We start from the raw sequence: 19,222 nt of genomic DNA, 5'->3' as shown, positions 1-19,222 counted from the left end.
TATCAAGGCTAATTAGTTAATCTATAATAATAAAGAAGAAAATATATGTTCTTCATGTCTTTCTTTCTGGAGAATGATTGATTTTTTTTTTTTCAGTCTGGAAAAGAGATTTAGAAACACTCCAAATATTCTCATGTATCGACTTATAAAATTTACATGGAACTTTAAAGTAATAAAATTTTATCGAAGTAAATTACAACTAAATCATCGAGCACCAGTTGTTTCCACTGTCGAGTTCATATAATTGAAATATGAATAACATTTTTGCTAAATAAAAAGGAAGCTGAAAATTTCTTTTAATAGAGAAATGGAAAAAAAAGGAAACAAAGATAATAAATAACAAACACTGGATTTTAGCTTGAAAAAGAATTCAAAAAAAGGGTGTCCTGATCGCAACTCATCCTAACATGTCCTGGTTGTTGAAGTAAGCGTAGTTAATCTTGGAACTTAATGATGGTTCAATATTCTGGTAACACAATAATTTAGATTTATGTTCTATTACATACCAAGGGCAAAATAAATATTCGTATAAAGGATCACCTCGGGACCATCCATCCATAATCCACATATGTCAGTCGGTCCATAAAAACCATGTCGAATGATTCCCCTCACTGCTTCTTTGGTCATCCGGAGCCTCTTTTGCCGTCTTTTGTGCCAAGGTACTTTGGAAGCATGCTGCCGCAAAACTTATCGACATCCACAAATGAAAGCAAGCGAGATCGATTAAACCCAGAATTCCGCATCGCGTTCGATCGATCGAGCATGGAAGGACTCCGATTTCATGATTCACCATCATTCTTGTGACTGGTCAACTTGTGGAAGCTAGAGGCGATCTGCACTGAGACTGCGACAATTCTTTGACTGCAAGAGAGAAACTTCCATTTTAGATGGTAAAAACCAAAGTAAAAGAATTATTAACAGACTATTAACCATGACGAGCAAAGGTTATATTAACGGAGAAGTCGTGTCTGATAGATGATGTGCAAATGCTCGTGTACTTGTCTAAAGAGGAGTCTCCGATTGCTTAAAACTCATGGCACTTATGGGTAAGACCATCTAATCAGCTAAAATATCCCTAATTTCAGTAACAACAGTTCAACACATTTAGAAACATAAAAAAAACAAAATACATTTTTTCCCCTAAAACTACAACACACCTTCATACTATCAAAGTTAATTGCATACTATCGACTAAAACTCCACACCGAAAAATGACTGCTCATAATGGAACTTAAGAAAAGGTACTCATAAAATTGGCAAAATAAGGTAATTAGTTTGAATAAATATTGAAGACAAAGGATAATTTACAACCTTCATGTATTGGAGAGAGAAGCAAGGCACTGCTTAAGAGCATGCGGGCATGACTTCTCTTAACAAGGATTTGATGGGAATCCTGTGCCAGATTTTGGAAATCTTTGAAAGTTTGGTCATGGCTTTAAAAACCCATGCAACACATGATCATGGCTTCCACATCTAGCGTATCTTTATCTAGATATACCATCTAAAATAGTGAAGTTCCAATAAATTGATAACCCTTTGCAAGTACATTCATGATAATTGACACGTGAGGTAAAAAAATCATACAGGTCAAAAAACTTCACACTATTTTAGCCAATTACGATATCTAAAATGAAAATTACAAAGAAAGTAAATACATCAAAAGCCTGTTTTCCTATATTGCTTGAGCACTTCCAATTCTCGAGTAAACAAGTGGCCGATGAGCAAATTTTTTTTTTTAACACAAATACAGAAATTCTATTTGTCATTTTCATTTGTCAGAGCCTTCAACATTATCTTGGAAACAAACTTGTAAAACGATAATTTATAGAACAAGGTCACCATGTAGAAATTAGGTAATTCACGCTCCTGTTTCGACATTTACTGCCACATTAACTTCCTTGCTTTCACCATTACAACTATCCAAAAAAAATCAAAATTAAATAAACCATGAACCAAGATGATGTTCTAACGATGTTCCAGAATTACCTTAATGAAGGTAATGTTTTGGACTAATGACATTATCAATCCCCTTTTTATATATCAATAGTCAATTTAGAGCTTGTATCAAAATTTTGTTCAATCTATCTTTGACTTTTATATTTGGTCCCTCCATCTTTATGATTATTTGGCCACTTTCTCCTTCAGAAATATTACATGCAGACACAAGTGTATACTTGAATTTCTTGATATTCTTGGTGCTATCATGGCAATCCACATGGGATATAGTAGCCCACCAAGTTTCATTTTAATATTTTGATGTGCCATGTGATGTCAAGTGGTCAACATGTATAACACATAAGCACCACGATGATGCCACATCATCATCAACCCGACATGAAATCCAAGTTCAGATTTTGTATGCACGAGCAGGATCAGTTTTGTTTTATCGGGGACTGCAAATTAACATGGCAGAAGTAGCCAGATTAATAACTTTTATTTTAACAATTTCCTAGTCATCAGTGATAAATTGTATCTTGATCGCATGTACGCAAAACTAACAATAGAGGGACCTACAATGTTAAAAACATTAATTGTACACGAATAATATTAATCAAAATATTAATTGGACCAATGGCACCATTACTCACTATTATTCCTATTCTTTTTAATCAAATAAACTCTAGGGAAAATGTTAATGTTGATGAACATGGCAATTACAAGACCATATCACAATTTAAACATTGATGAGTACTACTTCTGTAAAAGTTCTTACACAAATGACCATGACATACTTGAATTAATTGTGGAGAAGCTATCTTGAAGATTATTTTGGACTTTTGATTACTCTAGGATGTACATGCGAGCTTGGGGGCTCAGAGAGAGCAGAATAATGGTTAATAGACGTGCATAGACAAATATTATATCAGGCAGAATCATCAACCGTAGATTGGGAAGAGTTCAAGGAGCCATCATGTAGAAGATTTTTGATTTGATGTCTACTGAGGAAATATGAAGTCAAGATAAAGCTAAAAGCAAATGAAGTCAGAGACCAGAAAGAATTGAAAACAAGTGCAAATGTTTCTATGTAAATGTCAGGGCTGTAATTGTAGAAGAGGACATCACGAAAAGCAACAAAACAAGGGTTTCAGTATCTAAAAGTATTGAACTACAAATTGGAGACGAGCACATTAGATAAATTGACCCGAACCAAAACTTACTACAGATGAGTCACAAGGTAAAATGGTGCAACAAAATCAAGAAGTGCTCTCCCAAGAGCCTGTGAGGCATGATTGGCATGAAGCCAAATCCTATATGTGATTCCTACAAACTTGGGTTAGTTCAAGTATTTTTCTCCTCTCTCTTTCTTTGTTGCGATCATCTATCTACCCTCTCATCTTTGTATGTTGGTTTTCAAAACAGTATTCAAAGCTACCACCATAATCCAAAATCATTTTCTAACCACTTATAAGTCTCTAAAACAAAATATCAAACAATTAAAAAAACTCACAACCATGAATTTCAGCATCCGTAGAGTTTTTCTAATGCTGATTGAAGTCGACTGATATCTCAAATTTTCGACAAAGCCTCTTGACAGTTCTTATCCTACATCATATTAAACATAGTATTTTATATGCCTATACAAGGATAGTTTGTTATTGGTTGGCATAAAGGTATAGATAAAGATGAGGTTTGCATAGCTCATACGAGGACCTGAAACTATTTCTCTAAGACTTTTGTCAGTGGTGATATGTATCATTTTCTTTAGCCTTTTGTAATCTGCAAGTAGCATTTTAGTGCATATTCAATTCAAGCAAAATATCATCCAACATCCTATTAGTTATAAAATGTGGAAAAGATGCATCTCTAATTATCATGCAGCTGGAGTTGGGTAATGCAAAAAACAAGTAAAATAACCACAAGATTCAGAATTAATTCTGGATATCATGGCATATACCTTCCCTGTCATGTTGTCACCTTTGCCTGCAAATGTAAGGAGTCAGTTCCTCTCCTCATTTTAGTTTAATTCTTATATGTTGTTGCTATCATATTTCCTCAAGAAGGAGCTGTTACCTCATACCTTTCCCCTTAACCTCTCCTCTGCTAATGTGATAGCAAAGTTATGACAGCAATGGCAGTTGATGAATGTGACTGTGATGGTGACAAGGAGGTCATAACAATAACAGCAGATGGTGAACACTATAGTAGTGATGTCTTCTCTGCTTCAGTGCTATCATTGGATCTTTTATGCCTAACCTTCTTCCACGACTCTCTTCTGTTCCTCCCCCTTGGATGATTGGTTTCTCTGGTAGCAGTTGGTTTCCTGCTCTTGTTAAATATGTTGAAGTTGGCCAGTCTAATTAGCTTTGGTCGAACTCGCTGACTTTTTCATCTATATCTGGCAATAAGATAAAGAAATTGACCAAGAACAACTTGGTGTTACGTAATACTGATAGAAATATGGCGATTTGAATTGGCTAATACAGTGAAGTACTTTCTTCTCATAAAGGACACACCACCCCATAAACACTTGTCTGATAATTGTAATTCTTTTGAAAGTTTAAAATTTTAAAGCATGTAGTACAATCATTATTGCAATAAAAAATGTTTAAATGACATGAAAAAGTAATCATTCAACTTACCTTAATAGAGAGTCTCGTGTACTATTCATGACAACTTTTTCCTGATTTCAACCTCTATACTACTCCATTAGTAGAATAATTTTTCTTTTCTTGGATAAATGCTAATATCATATAGCTACACGTCAAAAGGTTTCCATCCCTCTTTGATTAAGACTGGTACCAAATCAATTTCTTGAGCAAACATGAGTTTATATCCAACTGGATGATCCTGTCATGCCTTCTATAAAAAGTTGATAACTCGAGATCCCGCAGAGTTGTCAAAAGTTTCAACCGTTGATCTGAGATTCAGAACACCGTTGTTGCTTTTTATATTCAGGAGGTTCAATAAAATGATTGAAAATGCTTATCAATAGTTGCTTTGCAGTCATTTGGGGTGCTTCTATTATTTTCTTCAACCCATTAAGTCAAACACTAAACAACAAGACCTCCATGACCATAGCCTTCTATTCAGCTTCTTGTGCTCTAAAATTTGATAATGGAACACATTTACGGTTTTGGAGGATTCTGTTCATTTATGTCCTTGAATGGAACACAACCTTATGAATATCCAAATCCCCTTAGCATTCGATCTGGAGATTCAGATTAGGTTTGTAACTAAGGTGTCTCATCCTCATTGTAATCTCGTCCAGAAGGACATATATCTCTTCAAATTGTGGATGGGATTTATCCTCCACGAGGAACTTATGCATATACCCATCTAACTCAATTATGCTATATCCAGCTGACTTTCTGTGTAGTTTTCCTTTCATCATTTTCCAAATTTTAGCAACAGAATTCCATCTCCCTGATGAAGCATATATATTGGAAAGAATCACAAGGTTTCCTGGGTTCCATGGCTCAAGTTTAAATAGGAACTCGGCAGCAACTTCTGCCAATTGGACGTCACCATGAAAACTGCAAGCACCAAGCAGAGCACCCCATATCACTGAATCTGGCTCCATTGGCATACTTGTTATCAGACTGTAGGCTTCTTTTGTTAGTCCAGCACGCCCTAATAGATCAACCATGCAACCATAATGTTCCAGTTTAGGGGTGATGAAAAAGTCCTTTTCCATGGAATTGAAGATATACTGCCCCTCATCCACCAGTCCTCCATGAGTGCAAGCCAAGAGAACACCTACAAGTGTAATATCATTGGGCAAGATTCCTTTTTCCTAACATCAATGATAAACATGTTAATGATCATTGAACAGAGGTCCAAATAAAACCGCAATAACACCTGCAACAAGTACACTAAGTATACAACAAAGTATTCATCCAAGAACTTTCTTTCATGAATTTTAGAAAAGCAAGAAAAGAAGGTTATTTTATTGCTCTAACATATAATGGCTACGTTTGACAAGTTACTAATAAAACTCTTTCCAATAACGTGAGATTCTTGCCATCTTAATATCATTAGCATTTATGACACTTGAGATTTAATCCCAAATATTACCCTATATATATATATATATACACACACACATACATACATATATATACATATATATGTATATATATACATATATACATACATATATATATTGCAAAGGGCAAGTGGTGAAGAAAGGAAAGCAATATATTGTCAAAGTCTTACTAGCTAAGCTAAACAACACATTAAAAAAAAAAAGGGAAAGCAATATAAATTGGCTGCATGTCCTTGTGAAACAAGTCATTGAATGCACATATTATAACAAACGGAAGGCAAGTTAAATGATATTTGATTCTTCATTAAAGACTAGTAATCACTTGTAACATATCTCTATCCGTTACGCATCTAAAGACAAAGAAATCTAATTAACAACAAAGGAAAGAATACAACCAATTCAAATGTCACTGAACCACACAATCTTACTTTCTTCTGCTTCAAGTTGAAAAAGACATGGAGTATCTTTTAGAATAAGGCAATGTAGAAGTGGCATACCCTCATTTCATGGAAAAGCTCAAGGCCTTGACACCACATCCCATGCACTGCCAATGCCACTATCATCGAATTCCAAGAGCACAAATTTCTTCTAACACCCATTTCATCGAATACCTTCCTTGCACGATGAATGTTCCCGCACTTTCCATACATCTCCAGTAAAGCATTGCACACGAACACATTCCCTATCAATCCCTTCTCACGTGCATAGTTCTCTATTTTCTCTCCCAGCCCTATCGCCCCAAGGTGGGCGCATGCCGGCAGCACGCTCGCGAGCGTGACCTCGTTAGGCTTCACCTCGGCTTCCTCCCACATCCTCGAGAACGCACGGACGGCCTCCTCATAGCGCCCATTCTGGGCATACCCGGAGACCATGGACGTCCAAGAGATTACGTTTCTAAAGGGCATCATCTCGAACAACTCCCTGGCCTGGTCCAGCTCGCCCCACCTGGTGTACCCGCCGATCAAGGAGTTCCACATTGCGACGTCCCGGAAGGGCAACTCATCGAACAGGCGGCGGGCGGAGTCGAGGAGGCCGGACTTGGCATAGAAGTCGAGGAGGGAGGTGGCGACGAAGGCGTCGAAAGGGAGGCCGGAGAGGAGAAAGCGGGCGTGGAGGGCGCGGCCGTGGGCGGGGCGAGCGAAGGCGGTGCAGGCGGAGAAGAGGAAGACGAAGGAGTGCGGGTTGGGGGGCCGACGCATGCGGGCGAAGAGTGCAGCGCAGGGCTCGAACGCGCTCCCGGCGCCGCGGGCGTAGGCCTGGAAGAGCTTGTTGTAGAGGAAAGTGGGCGGGGGGTGGGGATGGGAGAGGAGGAGGGCGTGGGCGTAGGGGAGGTTGGGAACTTGGAGCAGCTTCAGGACGAGGGCTTGGATGTCGTCGAGGCCATTGCGGAGGGTGAAAGCATGGATCTGTTTGATCTGGTTCATCCCACGCCGGGCTCCCCCGAGATGGCCTCTTGCTCGCTTGCTCTTGGGAAGCGTTGGCTACTGATGCAGTGGTTGGAGGATTAACTACGTTATCACCTTTTATATTTGGATCATATTAGCATCGTGATTTTTATATTTAAATTTTTATAGGTTAAAAAATAAAATAAATAATTTTATTTATTCTAACACCGTCTATATAATATGTGACATTATATATTAGATCGATCCAAAAATATTAAGTAAAAAAATAATTTTAATATTCATTTTATTTTCGACGACTTTTATCAGCAAGAAAGTAATTTCAATATCATACGTACTAAAAACGAAAGAAATATTAAAATTATTTTTTTACATATCACTTTCATATCGATCCCGTAATATCATGTATTATGTTTTTCGTCGATACAACTAACGATGTTAAGACAAATAAAATTATTTATTTTATTTTTAGAACTATAAAGATCTTAATATAAATTGTTTTGAAGTATAAGCATCGGATTCAAATACATGTTACATTCTAATTCACAATAAATCATTAATATAAAAATATTAATAATTAATATATTTATAATTATTTGGAAGAGCGATATACAGATCAAAGCTTTATAATTATATAACTCAACTTAAAGAATTCTTTCTTTTCCATTAGAATTACTTTCGTATAATTAGAAATTCGAGGCAAGAATTTTCACAAGAAGGAACTAAATTCAATAAAATTATATGCATTGACTTCCTTCTATAGAAGGACAAGCAAAGGTGGACCCAACTGCACGTTGGTGAACATGTGGAACACATGCATTCCAGATTGCATGCTACCAGCAACGTTGCTATCTATATCATATATTTTCATGATCAATCATTCATCAACTGAGTAGGTAAATTGTGAAAGCATGATTGGAATTATTAAGGCATGCATTCATTAAGTGTATCGAGCAAAAGGTAAATAGAGTAGAATAGGACGGTAGATGCGCCTGCAGTGTGCTGGTTGGTCAAACCCTCTTCCTTCCTGCACACCCTGCAGAACTCATCCGATACGAAAAAGTAGATCTAGCAGAAATGGGAAGATGCTGATTCCTCTTCCTTCAAGCATATAGCTTCCATTTGTTCTTCTCCAGATAGAATCTACAAAGGAGGAGGAGGAAGAAGAACGCAGCTGACCGAAATGGACAGCACTCGAGAAGAAGAGATCTCAGTTTCACTACGTAAGCTTATCGTTTCCCCCTACACCTCTCGTGCCTTCTCTCGTCGAATCCCCTCCTCATTCTACCTCATGATGCAGTCACCCACGAGCTCTCCACCTCTGAGTCATCGGCGAAATCTCCACCGTGGCAAGAAGAGGGAGAGGAGGAGGAGGAGGAGGAGGAGGAGGAGAACTCGCCGATCGAGCAGGTGGCGCTGACTGTGCCTGTGGAAGATGACCCCACGACGCCGGTGCTGACGTTCCGGATGTGGGTCCTGGGAACGGCGTCCTGCGTGCTGCTCTCCTTCCTGAACCAGTTCTTCTGGTACCGGAAGGAGCCGCTGTCCATCACCTCCATCTCGGCGCAGATCGCGGTGGTGCCGCTGGGCCACCTCATGGCCTCCACCATCACCGACCGCGTCTTCTTCAAAGGAAGCCGGTGGGAGTTCACGCTCAACCCGGGGCCCTTCAACATGAAGGAGCACGTCCTCATCACCATCTTCGCCAACTCCGGCGCCGGCAGCGTCTACGCCATCCACGTCGTCACCGCCGTCAAGATATTCTACCAGAAGCACATCACCTTCTTCGTCTCTTTCCTCGTCGTCATCACCACGCAGGCATATATTCTCTTTGCTCCATTGCTCGGGTAGCAGTACTACTGCATGATTCGTTTTGGCTGAGACGTCGCCTCACATGGATCAGGTGTTGGGCTTCGGATGGGCGGGGATATTCCGGCGGTATCTGGTGGAGCCGGCGGCCATGTGGTGGCCCTATAACTTGGTGCAGGTCTCCTTGTTCAGGTAAAGATGACATCAATCACGTCAACTTAACAACCAAATTATTATTTTTATCTAAATATTAATAAATATACTTTTTTGCTTTTTTGCTTGGCAAGCTATTTATTATTATTGTCAAACATTCGTTGGCATTGATGAGAGGTCCAACTCTTAATATATGTCTAATATCTGAAAGCAAGTCACACATTCAGCATGTTGTGTTGCGTGAGATCTGTTAACAGGGATATTTTTATGCAGGAGTACAAGTTAACATGACCATTATTGATATTGATAGGGATGCACAGATATTGATTCTTGCTTGCAAACCACATCAATCGTGGGGACATCTGCTATACATTTAAAGTTGAATATTAGCCTCATCTAATAATAATAAGTAGAAAAAATTGTGTTTACACAGATTCTTTTCAAGCTCTCTCTGTTGTCAATCATAAGAAAAGGACACTCCATGAAATCATCCACCTGATGTCAACTGTTGTGTTTTTGATTCACATCTGAAGCTTAATTGTTGGGCTTGATGATAATAATCATTCACATGGCATACAAACTGATCTTACCATGGTTTCCTTGTTTACTAAACGGAATCAACTTCGATATGAGTGTAGCAGTAATATAATTGTTAGTGCACCTGAACTGTAAGATCAAAGTGAGAGTATATGACGGCTCAGATCTGAAAAAATTACCTGTGAGTAGATCTGGAAAGAAAGGAAATGGTGGTGTCGGCAGCAGAAAGATCAAACCATAACTCTGGGCAACGGCAATTAAGTAGCAGTACACCCCATGCTTCCTTGAAGAATCTGAGAAATCACACGAGGGAAACAGAGAACCATGTGATTAAGTGAATATTGACTGGCTTCCTTGTTTTTTTTCTTCTTCTCTCTCTCTCTTGAAAAAGTCAAACTATGACATGATATTGCTGATGACTGGTTATCAAAATCTTGTTTAATCAAGGCAAAAAGTAGAAGCAATAGCAAATGATTCAGAGATCAATTAGGAATAAAATCTAAGAGTATCAAAAAAATATTTGCCAATTTCTTTATGATAATCCATGACTTAGTCATCTATGATGAAGAATAAAAGTGGAAAATATTTCCCATTAAATAATAAGTTTTTGGATTGTAGAAATGAAAAGAGTTCTTTACTAGTGTTTGGGGTGTAGGAAAAAAAGATGAATTTCGCTTTCATTTTCTGAAGAACACTGAATGAAAAAAAAAAAAAAGTTTTCTAGAAGTAGTAGAATTTGTTTTCATTTTCTGAATCTTTTACGAAACATTGTCGAAAGAAATAGGTTTGCTCATGCAACTACTAGGCAGGAGTCTTGAGCAGGAGTTTGAGAATTGAGACTTACTGACAAGGTTGCAAGCTACTTCAACTGCTTTCCTTCTATCTGCATGCAGGGCCCTGCACGAAAAAGAAGAAAGGGTCAAAGGTGGCATGACTCGGAACCAGTTCTTCATGGTGGCATTTGTTTGCAGCTTTGCCTACTATGTTTTCCCAGGCTACCTTGTCTCCATGCTCACCTCCCTCTCTTGGGTCTGTTGGATCTTCCCCCAGTCCATCCTTGCCCAGCAGCTGGGTTCTGGTCTCTATGGCCTTGGCATCGGTGCCATTGGCTTGGACTGGTCCACCATCTCCTCATACATAGGTAGCCCCCTTGCCAGCCCTTGGTTTGCCACTGCCAATGTTGCAGCTGGTTTTGTGCTCATCATGTATGTCATCACACCAATTTCATATTGGCTCAACCTCTACAAGGCAAAGACCTTCCCTATCTTCTCGGATGGACTTTTCACATCAACTGGGCAGGGTTACAACATCTCCAGCATCATCGACTCCAACTTCCACCTTGACATTATGGCCTATGAAAAGAATGGTCCACTCTACTTGAGCACATTCTTTGCAGTGACTTATGGTATCGGCTTTGCGTCTCTCACGGCTACCATTTCTCATGTTCTTCTCTTTCACGGAAGGTACGAGTCCTCTCTGTGGCACCACCAAAATTGCCCACAAGCCAGTAAGCAGAACTTTTCTAATATCAATTTTCTGCAAATGAAATATTTAAAGCCAAATGTTGTGACCAAACCTAACAAGAATGATAGAGTATGAAGATGTATAGAAAACAAAGGAATAGTTTACGACTTATGAGAAAGTGAGGACATTGTACAAACATATAATCTACTTTGCTCCATGCACACAGTGAAATATGGCAAATGAGCAAGTCAGCATTCAAAGAGAAGAAGATGGATATCCATACCAAACTCATGAGCAGATATGACCAGGTGCCCCAGTGGTGGTTTATTGCTGTCCTTATTGCCAACATTGCTCTTACCATCTTTGCATGCGAGTACTACATCGATCAGCTCCAGCTTCCATGGTGGGGTGTATTATTAGCCTGCTTCATCGCCATTTTCTTCACACTCCCCATTGGGATCATCACAGCCACCACAAACCAGGTATTTGCTTGCTGATTTCCTTTATTATGTCCCAAATTCTGGGTTAACTAGCCTGACTGATAGTTTCCTGTGTTTGATGAACTAGACACCAGGCTTAAACATTATTACAGAGTATATTATGGGGTACTTGTACCCTGGACGCCCAGTCGCAAACATGTGCTTTAAAGTATATGGGTACATCAGTATGACACAGGCATTGACATTCTTGCAAGACTTCAAATTGGGGCACTATATGAAGATACCACCCAGAACCATGTTCATGGCTCAGGTTTGTCTATGCTTTAGTCTTTGGTTTAACCATTCCTTCTTAGACATCAGTTACATAAGCATCTTGGGCCTTGTTTGCTTGAATAAAATACTAAGAAGATGATCTAGGTATAAAACCTTGTGTTCCTAGTCTTGATGTATCTTCCAGGGTTTATCTCTTAATTGCATACCAATCTCAGGTGACCTTAAACCCTATAGCATCAAGATGTTTCCTCATATAGTTAGTTGACAACAAAAGCGTAACAAAAACCAATTAGCAGAAATTTAAAAAGCAGCTAACTTAACAAATTTCTACATTAAAAAAACTACCTCGAGGAAAGATTTTGTGTGTGTGTGTGTGTGTAGAGGAAAACCTTAACTCTTGGACTTGTCAAAGGACAAGCTTTTCCCTTGAAACACAAGTTTGTCCAAGTGCAAACTCTTAACATTACAGTACTGGCTGCATATATACTCTATTCATCTCATTAAAGCTGATTAAAATTGTATCTTCTTCTTAGCCAACTAAAATATGGTACTCAATGCATAATCACAGTTTCTGCAAATGAAAATAGCCTCATAGATATTACATAACAGGAAATAAGCTTGCCACTCCTACAATCCTACACCAATTGAAGATCACAGGAAATGAGCTTCTAATAAAGCAGATACAACATATGACCGATACAGTAAGAACATGAAGAAAATGAGCAACATTTACATTGCAAATTAGGAACAGAAAAAAAAAGAAAAAGACACCAGCCATGCAGCTTAATTTAATAACTCTACCTATATTTGTTCATTTGAAAGGCTCAATATTTGTGAAAGCAAAGTTAGATCCTCTCTAAGACAACATAAAACTATGTGGCACAGTAAATTATGTCAGCTAGGAAATCTGAAACATCTTTGAGTGAGGCATACCTGTAGAAACCAACTTTTGTTTGGTTGCCACAGACTACTGAGTGTTGGAAAATCAATATAGGTTGTAGGCACTGTAATTGCTGCAATGGTTTATTTGGGTACTGCATGGTGGCTTATGGAGACAATTCCTGACATCTGCAACAAAGAGCTCCTGCCTTCAGACAGTCCATGGACCTGCCCCGGTGACCATGTCTTCTACGATGCCTCTGTCATATGGGGTCTAATTGGTCCACGCCGGATATTTGGAGACCTCGGCACCTACTCCAACGTCAACTGGTTCTTTCTGGCTGGTGCACTGGCACCTGTGCTCGTCTGGTTTGGACACAAGGCCTTTCCAAACCAGGAATGGATCCGTCTCATAAACATGCCAGTATTGATTGGTGCCACCGGATCCATGCCTCCGGCAACGGCTGTGAATTATATTACATGGATCATTGTCGGCTTCTTGTCAGGCTACGTGGTCTACAGGTACAGGCGAGATTGGTGGCAGCGGCACAATTATGTGCTCTCAGGTGCTCTGGACGCTGGGCTGGCATTCATGGGAGTGTTGCTGTACCTGTGCTTGGGGCTGGAGAACGTCAATCTCAGTTGGCCGGGAAATGACTTGGATGGGTGTCCTCTGGCTTCCTGCCCGACAGCCAAGGGTGTTGTTATTGAAGGTTGCCCAGTATTTTGATGTTTGTTTAGCTGCAAAACCTTGTGTTGTAGTAAAGTATGCATTCAAGCAACAGTGGAGATAGAAAAGCATTTAATCAAACATGTAAATTGCATACAAATTAGTGAACATGATTTCTCCCTCAACTTATGTGAATCTATGAAATGGCTGCTGTTATTCAGATTTGAAGTGTGTTTAAGCAACAAAAATACTTCCAACTTACCCCAAATCTGAAGCCAATACAGTTCTTTTCCCCAAACTAACAAAATGTTAGGAGGAGATGGGCAGAATACCGGTTGGCAGAACAGAAGGTGATGCTGTTTGACGAGAATCGCACTTCAACTCCGCGTGCACCCTCCGGTATGGGCTGCGGGCAGTGTGACATGCGACGTGCCGACGGAGGAGTGCCTCACAGCAGCGAAGCTCTAGCACGGGACGACCATCCCAGCTCGGCATTCCATCAAACATGTGGAGGGCATGGTCGAACCGGCGGAATATTTCTCGTTTGGGTGCATACGTCTGGTTCAAAGAAGGCCCACCTGGACATCAGATTGCGTGCAAGGCTACTTTGATCATACTAATTTATTGTTTTTTGGGGGTGGTTGGGGGGGGCGGTTCACACGTGGCATTACGAGATTTTCTTGAAAAGAGAGTTATTTGTTGTCCACGTGAAATGCGTGCGTCTAAATCGAGTCTATCGTAAAGTCGACGTTGTCTGTCTTTATCATGTCACGTGGGCAGCAAGAAATCTCCACAATTACCTCCTGCTCCCTCCCCCGTATCACTACCGACGAGCTCTAAGCCCTCCACCTCATCGTGATGGCTGCCACCGCCACCCTCGGCCTTGTCAACCTCCTTCCGAAGCGTAATGGAAACCGTTCCTCTGGTCTCAAGCCATTCCCTAATCCCCGGCCGCCCTGCCTGCCCCGCCTCCCCTCCGCCCCTCGCCCCCATCTGCCCTCTCCGGCCCTCCCACTCCTCTCCGATGCCCCTTCCATCCTCCCCGCCGCCGCCGCCGTCGCCTTCTCTCTTCCTCTCTTCTTCCACCCTCAGGTTAGCTCCCTGCTTTTGCGCCTCTTTCTTTATCCTTTGATCGCAGTCGAAGTGATGGCTTTTCCTGGTTGGAAGGACGCGCTTGCCCTGGACGGGGAGTTCGGAATCTTGGAAGGGCGGACCTTTGCGTTGGTCCACCCAGTGGTGATGGGCGGCCTGTTCTTCTACACGCTATGGGCAGGGTATTTGGGGTGGCAGTGGCGGCGGGTCCGCACCATCCAAAATGAGATCAATGAGCTCAAGCAGGCGGCCCCAGCTGCCCCCATGACCATCGCCGCTGGATCTGACGCCGAAGCTTCGCCTCCGGCATCTCCGACTCCTGCGGAGGCAAAGATTCAGCAGCTAACCGAGGTACTTCTCGGTCTTCTTTTTTCAGTCAGAAGATTGGATTTTTAGTCATCCTCGTTGGGATGGTTTGCGTTGTTAGGAGAGGAAGGCGCTGTTGAAGGGCTCATATAGGGAGCGGCACTACAATGCGGGCTCGATACTGCTGGGGTTCGGCGTGTTGGAGGCGGTGGGTGGATGCCTCAATACGTGGATTCGGACAGGGCAGCTCTTCCCGGGCCCTCACTTGTTCGGTGGCGCTGGTGCGTTCCCTCACCTTCTTCCTTACGTTTTGTTGTTTCCCTATCTGCTGGTTTACACTTTGTCCTCCCTTGGAGCTTCTCTTTATAGTGAATGTTTTAAGAACACACCAAAAAATTCGTCTAGTAAACAGATCTTGGTGATTAATTTAAGCTCAAGTATCAGGAAGTGACTAGTTTCTTCTTCTCGACCGAGGTTTACATGATTGAGATTCATGAGGTTTGAGGTTTGAATTGAATAGGATTGCATTGTCGTAACCAGTTATAGATCAGGTTTCTAACTATCTGATTCTTTTTGGAGTTGACCGACATTTAACTGGGAGAGGACTGGAATCAGCAACTGCCGACTGAAGCCAACTAGAATCGAAGTCATTTGGAACTAATTGAGATCATTTCAGTTGATATTTGGTGAAAGCTTAGTTTGAACAGCCCGAAATTTTCTGTACTGATCGGAGATGTCAGAACTAGAATGGGACCGCTACTGATCGGTGTCTGCAGATAATTTCGATTAAATCAAACCAAGTTCCATGCCATAGGACAGAGTTCTACAATCTTCCAACTGTTTGGGAATTTGGTTTTGATGTTGATCGATTCTGAATCATATGTATTTTCTCGAAATAGCCAATCTTGCAAATTGTAGATGACAATATCAACATAAAAGTTCACGATCTGTAGCTGTATCATGCATTCTATGTTACACGGATTTCGAAATTCACCTGTGGATCCTTTAGATGTCGATCTGAATGCATCTGATATGCAAGTTCAAGACCCTGCATCTGACCAGTTTACAGTTTACGGTCCTATAATTCAACAAGAAATTGATGTACATGAAGTTCAAGTTGATCAATTTAAATGTTGTTTTCTAAAAAAAAAAAACCATATTAATATAATATTGTTGCAAAAAATTTCTGATTGCACAAGTTCGAAGTTTGTATGACATCAAATGAACAAACACTCGGAAATTAGGAACAAAGTGATGGGTTGCTATTGTTCTGATGTTGAGTTACCATAGATAATTAACAGAAAGATTGATTTTTCAATCATGCTTCAGGAAGGAAATAAGTCAGAGGGTCAAAGTGAAGAAAACAAGGATTCTGCATGGACTTGGTTTTCTAGGAGTGAGATCTAGAGATCATACCCATGGCTGTTCGTTTACACTATGGGGGAGCAGAGAAGTTTGGTCTTTTTTATTCCAATAATTTGGCCATCTATTGTATCAAGGGAAAAAAAGACAACCTTTATTTATGCTTTAAATATGTTTGAATTTTTTGGAAAATCCTTCAATTCATAACCTTGTGAAACCATATTATAGAGTTATTTAGATTTCCAAAACTTGATTTGGAATTGCTTGACATTTCTTTTACTTATCTATCTCTAGTTTCGGTCTTATTCTTATGACACTACGAGTCAAAAATAGGATCCCAAATAACCATTTAAGTAGCCATTAAATGTAAAAAGAAAAGTTCTTTAAGAGTAACAAAAATGTCAAAGATAATGACTTGTTGGGAGGACAATCCTGTTGCAAGACCTAGATTACTTTGAGTTCAGATACTCTGTTGTATAGTTCATGAGCACAAGTGCAGCACACTCCTCCCAATATCCAGACCACCTATCCAGTGGTTTCATGTATCTTAGGGAGATCCGGATAGATGCAGTATGGCAGATGATCGACCTAATCGAGTGTGTCAAATATGCTCCAGCAGTAAATGGTTTCACTGTCCAAGTTCACCCCAACTCCTTGAGCTAAAAGAAAAGATTATTGATTTCCTCGCTAGTCATCACATAACAGAATTTGTCGATTTAGCAGAGCTTGACGAAACTGAACGAAACACACTGATTTTTATCTTAATCGAAATTTCAACATTGTTTTAGTCAGTAGCACATGGTGAACTTGAGGCGGTAGTCTTAGGCACTTTCATGGGGCTTGTGGAATAGGATATTTATAGATACCAGAGACGATCTTTTTTTCTTCAAGGAGACTGTTGCAAATGAAAGGCATTCAGTTTCATCACAGACGAAAATATATTTTTATCTTTAATTTTGATTAACTATCATTGTTGTGAATGCTGATCAATTTGCTTTTGCTAAGCACTTTTGATTCTAAGTGATCATATCTAGCTTAAACTTAACCCAGCACTTGTAGATGCAGCTGTAAGGAACTCTTCAAATCACTAACAAATGGAAACCGTCATCCATTGTTTTGGAATTTCGACACATGCCAGCTACTGGAAGCACTAAAACAGTTGGGATTTTTCAAAAAATTAGAGCTTTCTTACATTGGAACTTTATATTGATCCAGATATAACGAAGATAAGCAACTTGGTTGTAGTTTAGGGCTCTGAAGAATGAGGTCTCTGAATTTGTTGTCAGTGTAAGGTTCTGAAGAACAAGGTAAATGATAAATAAGATGGTGATAAGACTTAGCTTATATGTGTAAGTTTGGTTTCACATTGTAAATGTAAAAGATGAAAAGAGAGGTGAATACCCGAAAGGAGTCGAGATTGCTTCAACTATGACAAGGTTAATGCAAAAAGTCATCCATGAATTCCATGATGAACAAAAGACTTGTGCTTCCTTCTGTGGATTTCACCGTGTGGTCAGAAACAGTCCGATGTTACAGTAGTAGTGATGGGTAATATGGACCATCATGCAAAAGTAGCCTATTCTTAGATACTCCAAGTTGTTCCCATGTCTCATCACATTGAGGGGCCTTTGTTGCTAGTCCTGATTGGAGACATCTCTACTTCTCTGTCGGTATCCAAGGTACAAATTTTAGGATTTTGTGATGGTATTTGTGATCCGTGGATTTCCATGACAACTGTGATTATGTTAATTGCAGGCATAACAGCGCTGTGGGCATTAGCCGCTTCACTTGTGCCGGCAATGCAGAAGGGGAACGATGCAGCACGGAATCTGCACATTGCGCTCAACACGTTGAACGTCCTACTGTTTGTATCACAGATCCCGACTGGTATCGACATAGTCTTTAAGGTGTTTGAGTTCACCAACTGGCCTTGAATCGACTCTTCATCTCTCGGCTCTGAGGACATACTCTTGACGATCCATTTAGCTGTGTATCTGTCAGACAGACGAAGCATAAAATGATAGTTTTTTGTCCTCTTGATGATCCCTTTAGCTGTGTACCTGTCAGACTAAGCATAAGATGATTCACGGCCATAAAATATTAGTTTTTTGTTTGTGTGATCAAAGATCAGCTGGGCACAACCACAAATTAATTAGTGATTGGTGTAGATCTTCACAAAAGCAGCAGAATGATACTGCAGACCATCTTGTTGTTGTGTTGTTCAGGTCAGCATCTCAAAAGCTTTTCTTCATAAAAAGGGATCATAATACGGCCCTAAATCAATTGACAGAGAGTTCTCTTTGAATTGACATGGCTGGTTTTGATCACCATAAGCAGGCAATGCGATCTAAGAAAAAGAGAGACTGATCAATGAACGGATTGGGAAGTGTGGAAAGCAAAAACTGATGGTGGATGGCGGAGCGCGTCGCTCTTCCATCATGTTGTTTGGGGTGCCAAAGGCTACACACTACCGAGAAGCAAACAAACATATTCTGCCTTCGTTCTGGCGAGCAGCGCAATAATGGATGGAGCACTGACTCATGCCAACCATTGTCGTCAATGGCGGACCAACAAAACCAGCGATGTAGTGACGTACTCATTGGACGCTTTCGAGCATCCTAAGCAAGTCTGCACCGAAGGGACCCAAGTTTACAGTCTTGGTCTATGCTTCGCTTCAACGAATCGTGTCAATGGCGTACCACAAATTGTATGATGGCTCATATATATCATCCTGTTAATCTGGATAAAATGGGAGTGGATTAAGTCAAATCAGAAAGGAGTGGTGAGATGACAAGAAGGATGGGACGGATGGTTATGGAGTGACCCTTTGTAAGCTTCCCATGGCAGA

The 19,222-nt window shown here is 40.3% G+C and overlaps 3 protein-coding genes and 1 long non-coding RNA gene across 18 annotated transcripts; 2 read left to right on the top strand and 2 right to left on the bottom strand.

The window, feature by feature from the left end:
• Nucleotides 1-330: 330 nt before the first annotated feature.
• On the bottom strand, nt 331-7,472 carry LOC135584325 (pentatricopeptide repeat-containing protein At5g08510-like). 6 transcript variants are annotated; one of them, XM_065092768.1, is made up of 5 exons: nt 6,484-7,472; nt 4,581-5,734; nt 4,012-4,336; nt 3,896-3,921; nt 331-861 (listed from the first exon to the last, which is right to left on the bottom strand). In XM_065092768.1, the coding sequence occupies exons 1-2, from the start codon at nt 7,408-7,410 to the stop codon at nt 5,138-5,140; spliced, it is 1,524 nt and encodes a 507-aa protein (XP_064948840.1). In that variant the 5' UTR covers nt 7,411-7,472; the 3' UTR covers nt 331-861; nt 3,896-3,921; nt 4,012-4,336; nt 4,581-5,137. The 6 variants fall into 6 exon arrangements, with proteins under 6 accessions (XP_064948840.1, XP_064948838.1, XP_064948837.1 ...); XM_065092766.1 differs by having other exon boundaries at nt 4,019-4,336; XM_065092765.1 differs by having other exon boundaries at nt 1,312-4,336.
• An 898-nt stretch (nt 7,473-8,370) lies between these two features.
• On the top strand, nt 8,371-13,834 carry LOC135598648 (oligopeptide transporter 7-like). Its single transcript, XM_065092763.1, has 7 exons — nt 8,371-8,612; nt 8,690-9,207; nt 9,293-9,390; nt 10,782-11,351; nt 11,579-11,834; nt 11,920-12,102; nt 13,060-13,834. The coding sequence occupies exons 1-7, from the start codon at nt 8,573-8,575 to the stop codon at nt 13,672-13,674; spliced, it is 2,280 nt and encodes a 759-aa protein (XP_064948835.1). The 5' UTR covers nt 8,371-8,572; the 3' UTR covers nt 13,675-13,834.
• LOC103994142 (uncharacterized) lies at nt 9,675-14,254 on the bottom strand. Of its 8 annotated transcripts, XR_010481645.1 has the most exons (6): nt 13,877-14,254; nt 12,999-13,625; nt 11,636-12,293; nt 10,905-11,364; nt 10,733-10,785; nt 9,675-10,181 (listed from the first exon to the last, which is right to left on the bottom strand). It is a non-coding gene; the product is annotated as an uncharacterized LOC103994142 (long non-coding RNA). The 8 variants fall into 8 exon arrangements; XR_010481646.1 differs by having other exon boundaries at nt 11,636-13,694; XR_010481643.1 differs by having other exon boundaries at nt 11,636-13,685.
• A 140-nt stretch (nt 14,255-14,394) lies between these two features.
• Nucleotides 14,395-18,499, top strand: LOC103994153 (uncharacterized). 3 transcript variants are annotated; one of them, XR_010481642.1, is made up of 5 exons: nt 14,395-14,706; nt 14,782-15,057; nt 15,134-15,293; nt 17,440-18,053; nt 18,130-18,269. XR_010481642.1 is itself a non-coding variant. In XM_018826384.2 (4 exons), the coding sequence occupies exons 1-4, from the start codon at nt 14,473-14,475 to the stop codon at nt 16,350-16,352; spliced, it is 681 nt and encodes a 226-aa protein (XP_018681929.1). In that variant the 5' UTR covers nt 14,396-14,472; the 3' UTR covers nt 16,353-17,433. The 3 variants fall into 3 exon arrangements, 2 of the variants coding, with proteins under 2 accessions (XP_018681929.1, XP_009412750.1); XM_018826384.2 differs by lacking the exons at nt 17,440-18,053; nt 18,130-18,269 and adding an exon at nt 16,342-17,433 and having other exon boundaries at nt 14,396-14,706; XM_009414475.3 differs by lacking the exon at nt 17,440-18,053 and having other exon boundaries at nt 14,399-14,706; nt 18,130-18,499.
• Nucleotides 18,500-19,222: the final 723 nt, after the last annotated feature.

Source organism: Musa acuminata, chromosome BXJ2-1 (assembly GCF_036884655.1).
Source record: "Musa acuminata AAA Group cultivar baxijiao chromosome BXJ2-1, Cavendish_Baxijiao_AAA, whole genome shotgun sequence".
In the NCBI taxonomy this organism is placed as follows: Eukaryota; Viridiplantae; Streptophyta; class Magnoliopsida; order Zingiberales; family Musaceae; genus Musa; species Musa acuminata.
Note: the sequence above shows the minus strand (reverse complement) of the source record. Positions and strands in the feature narration are given on the sequence as shown.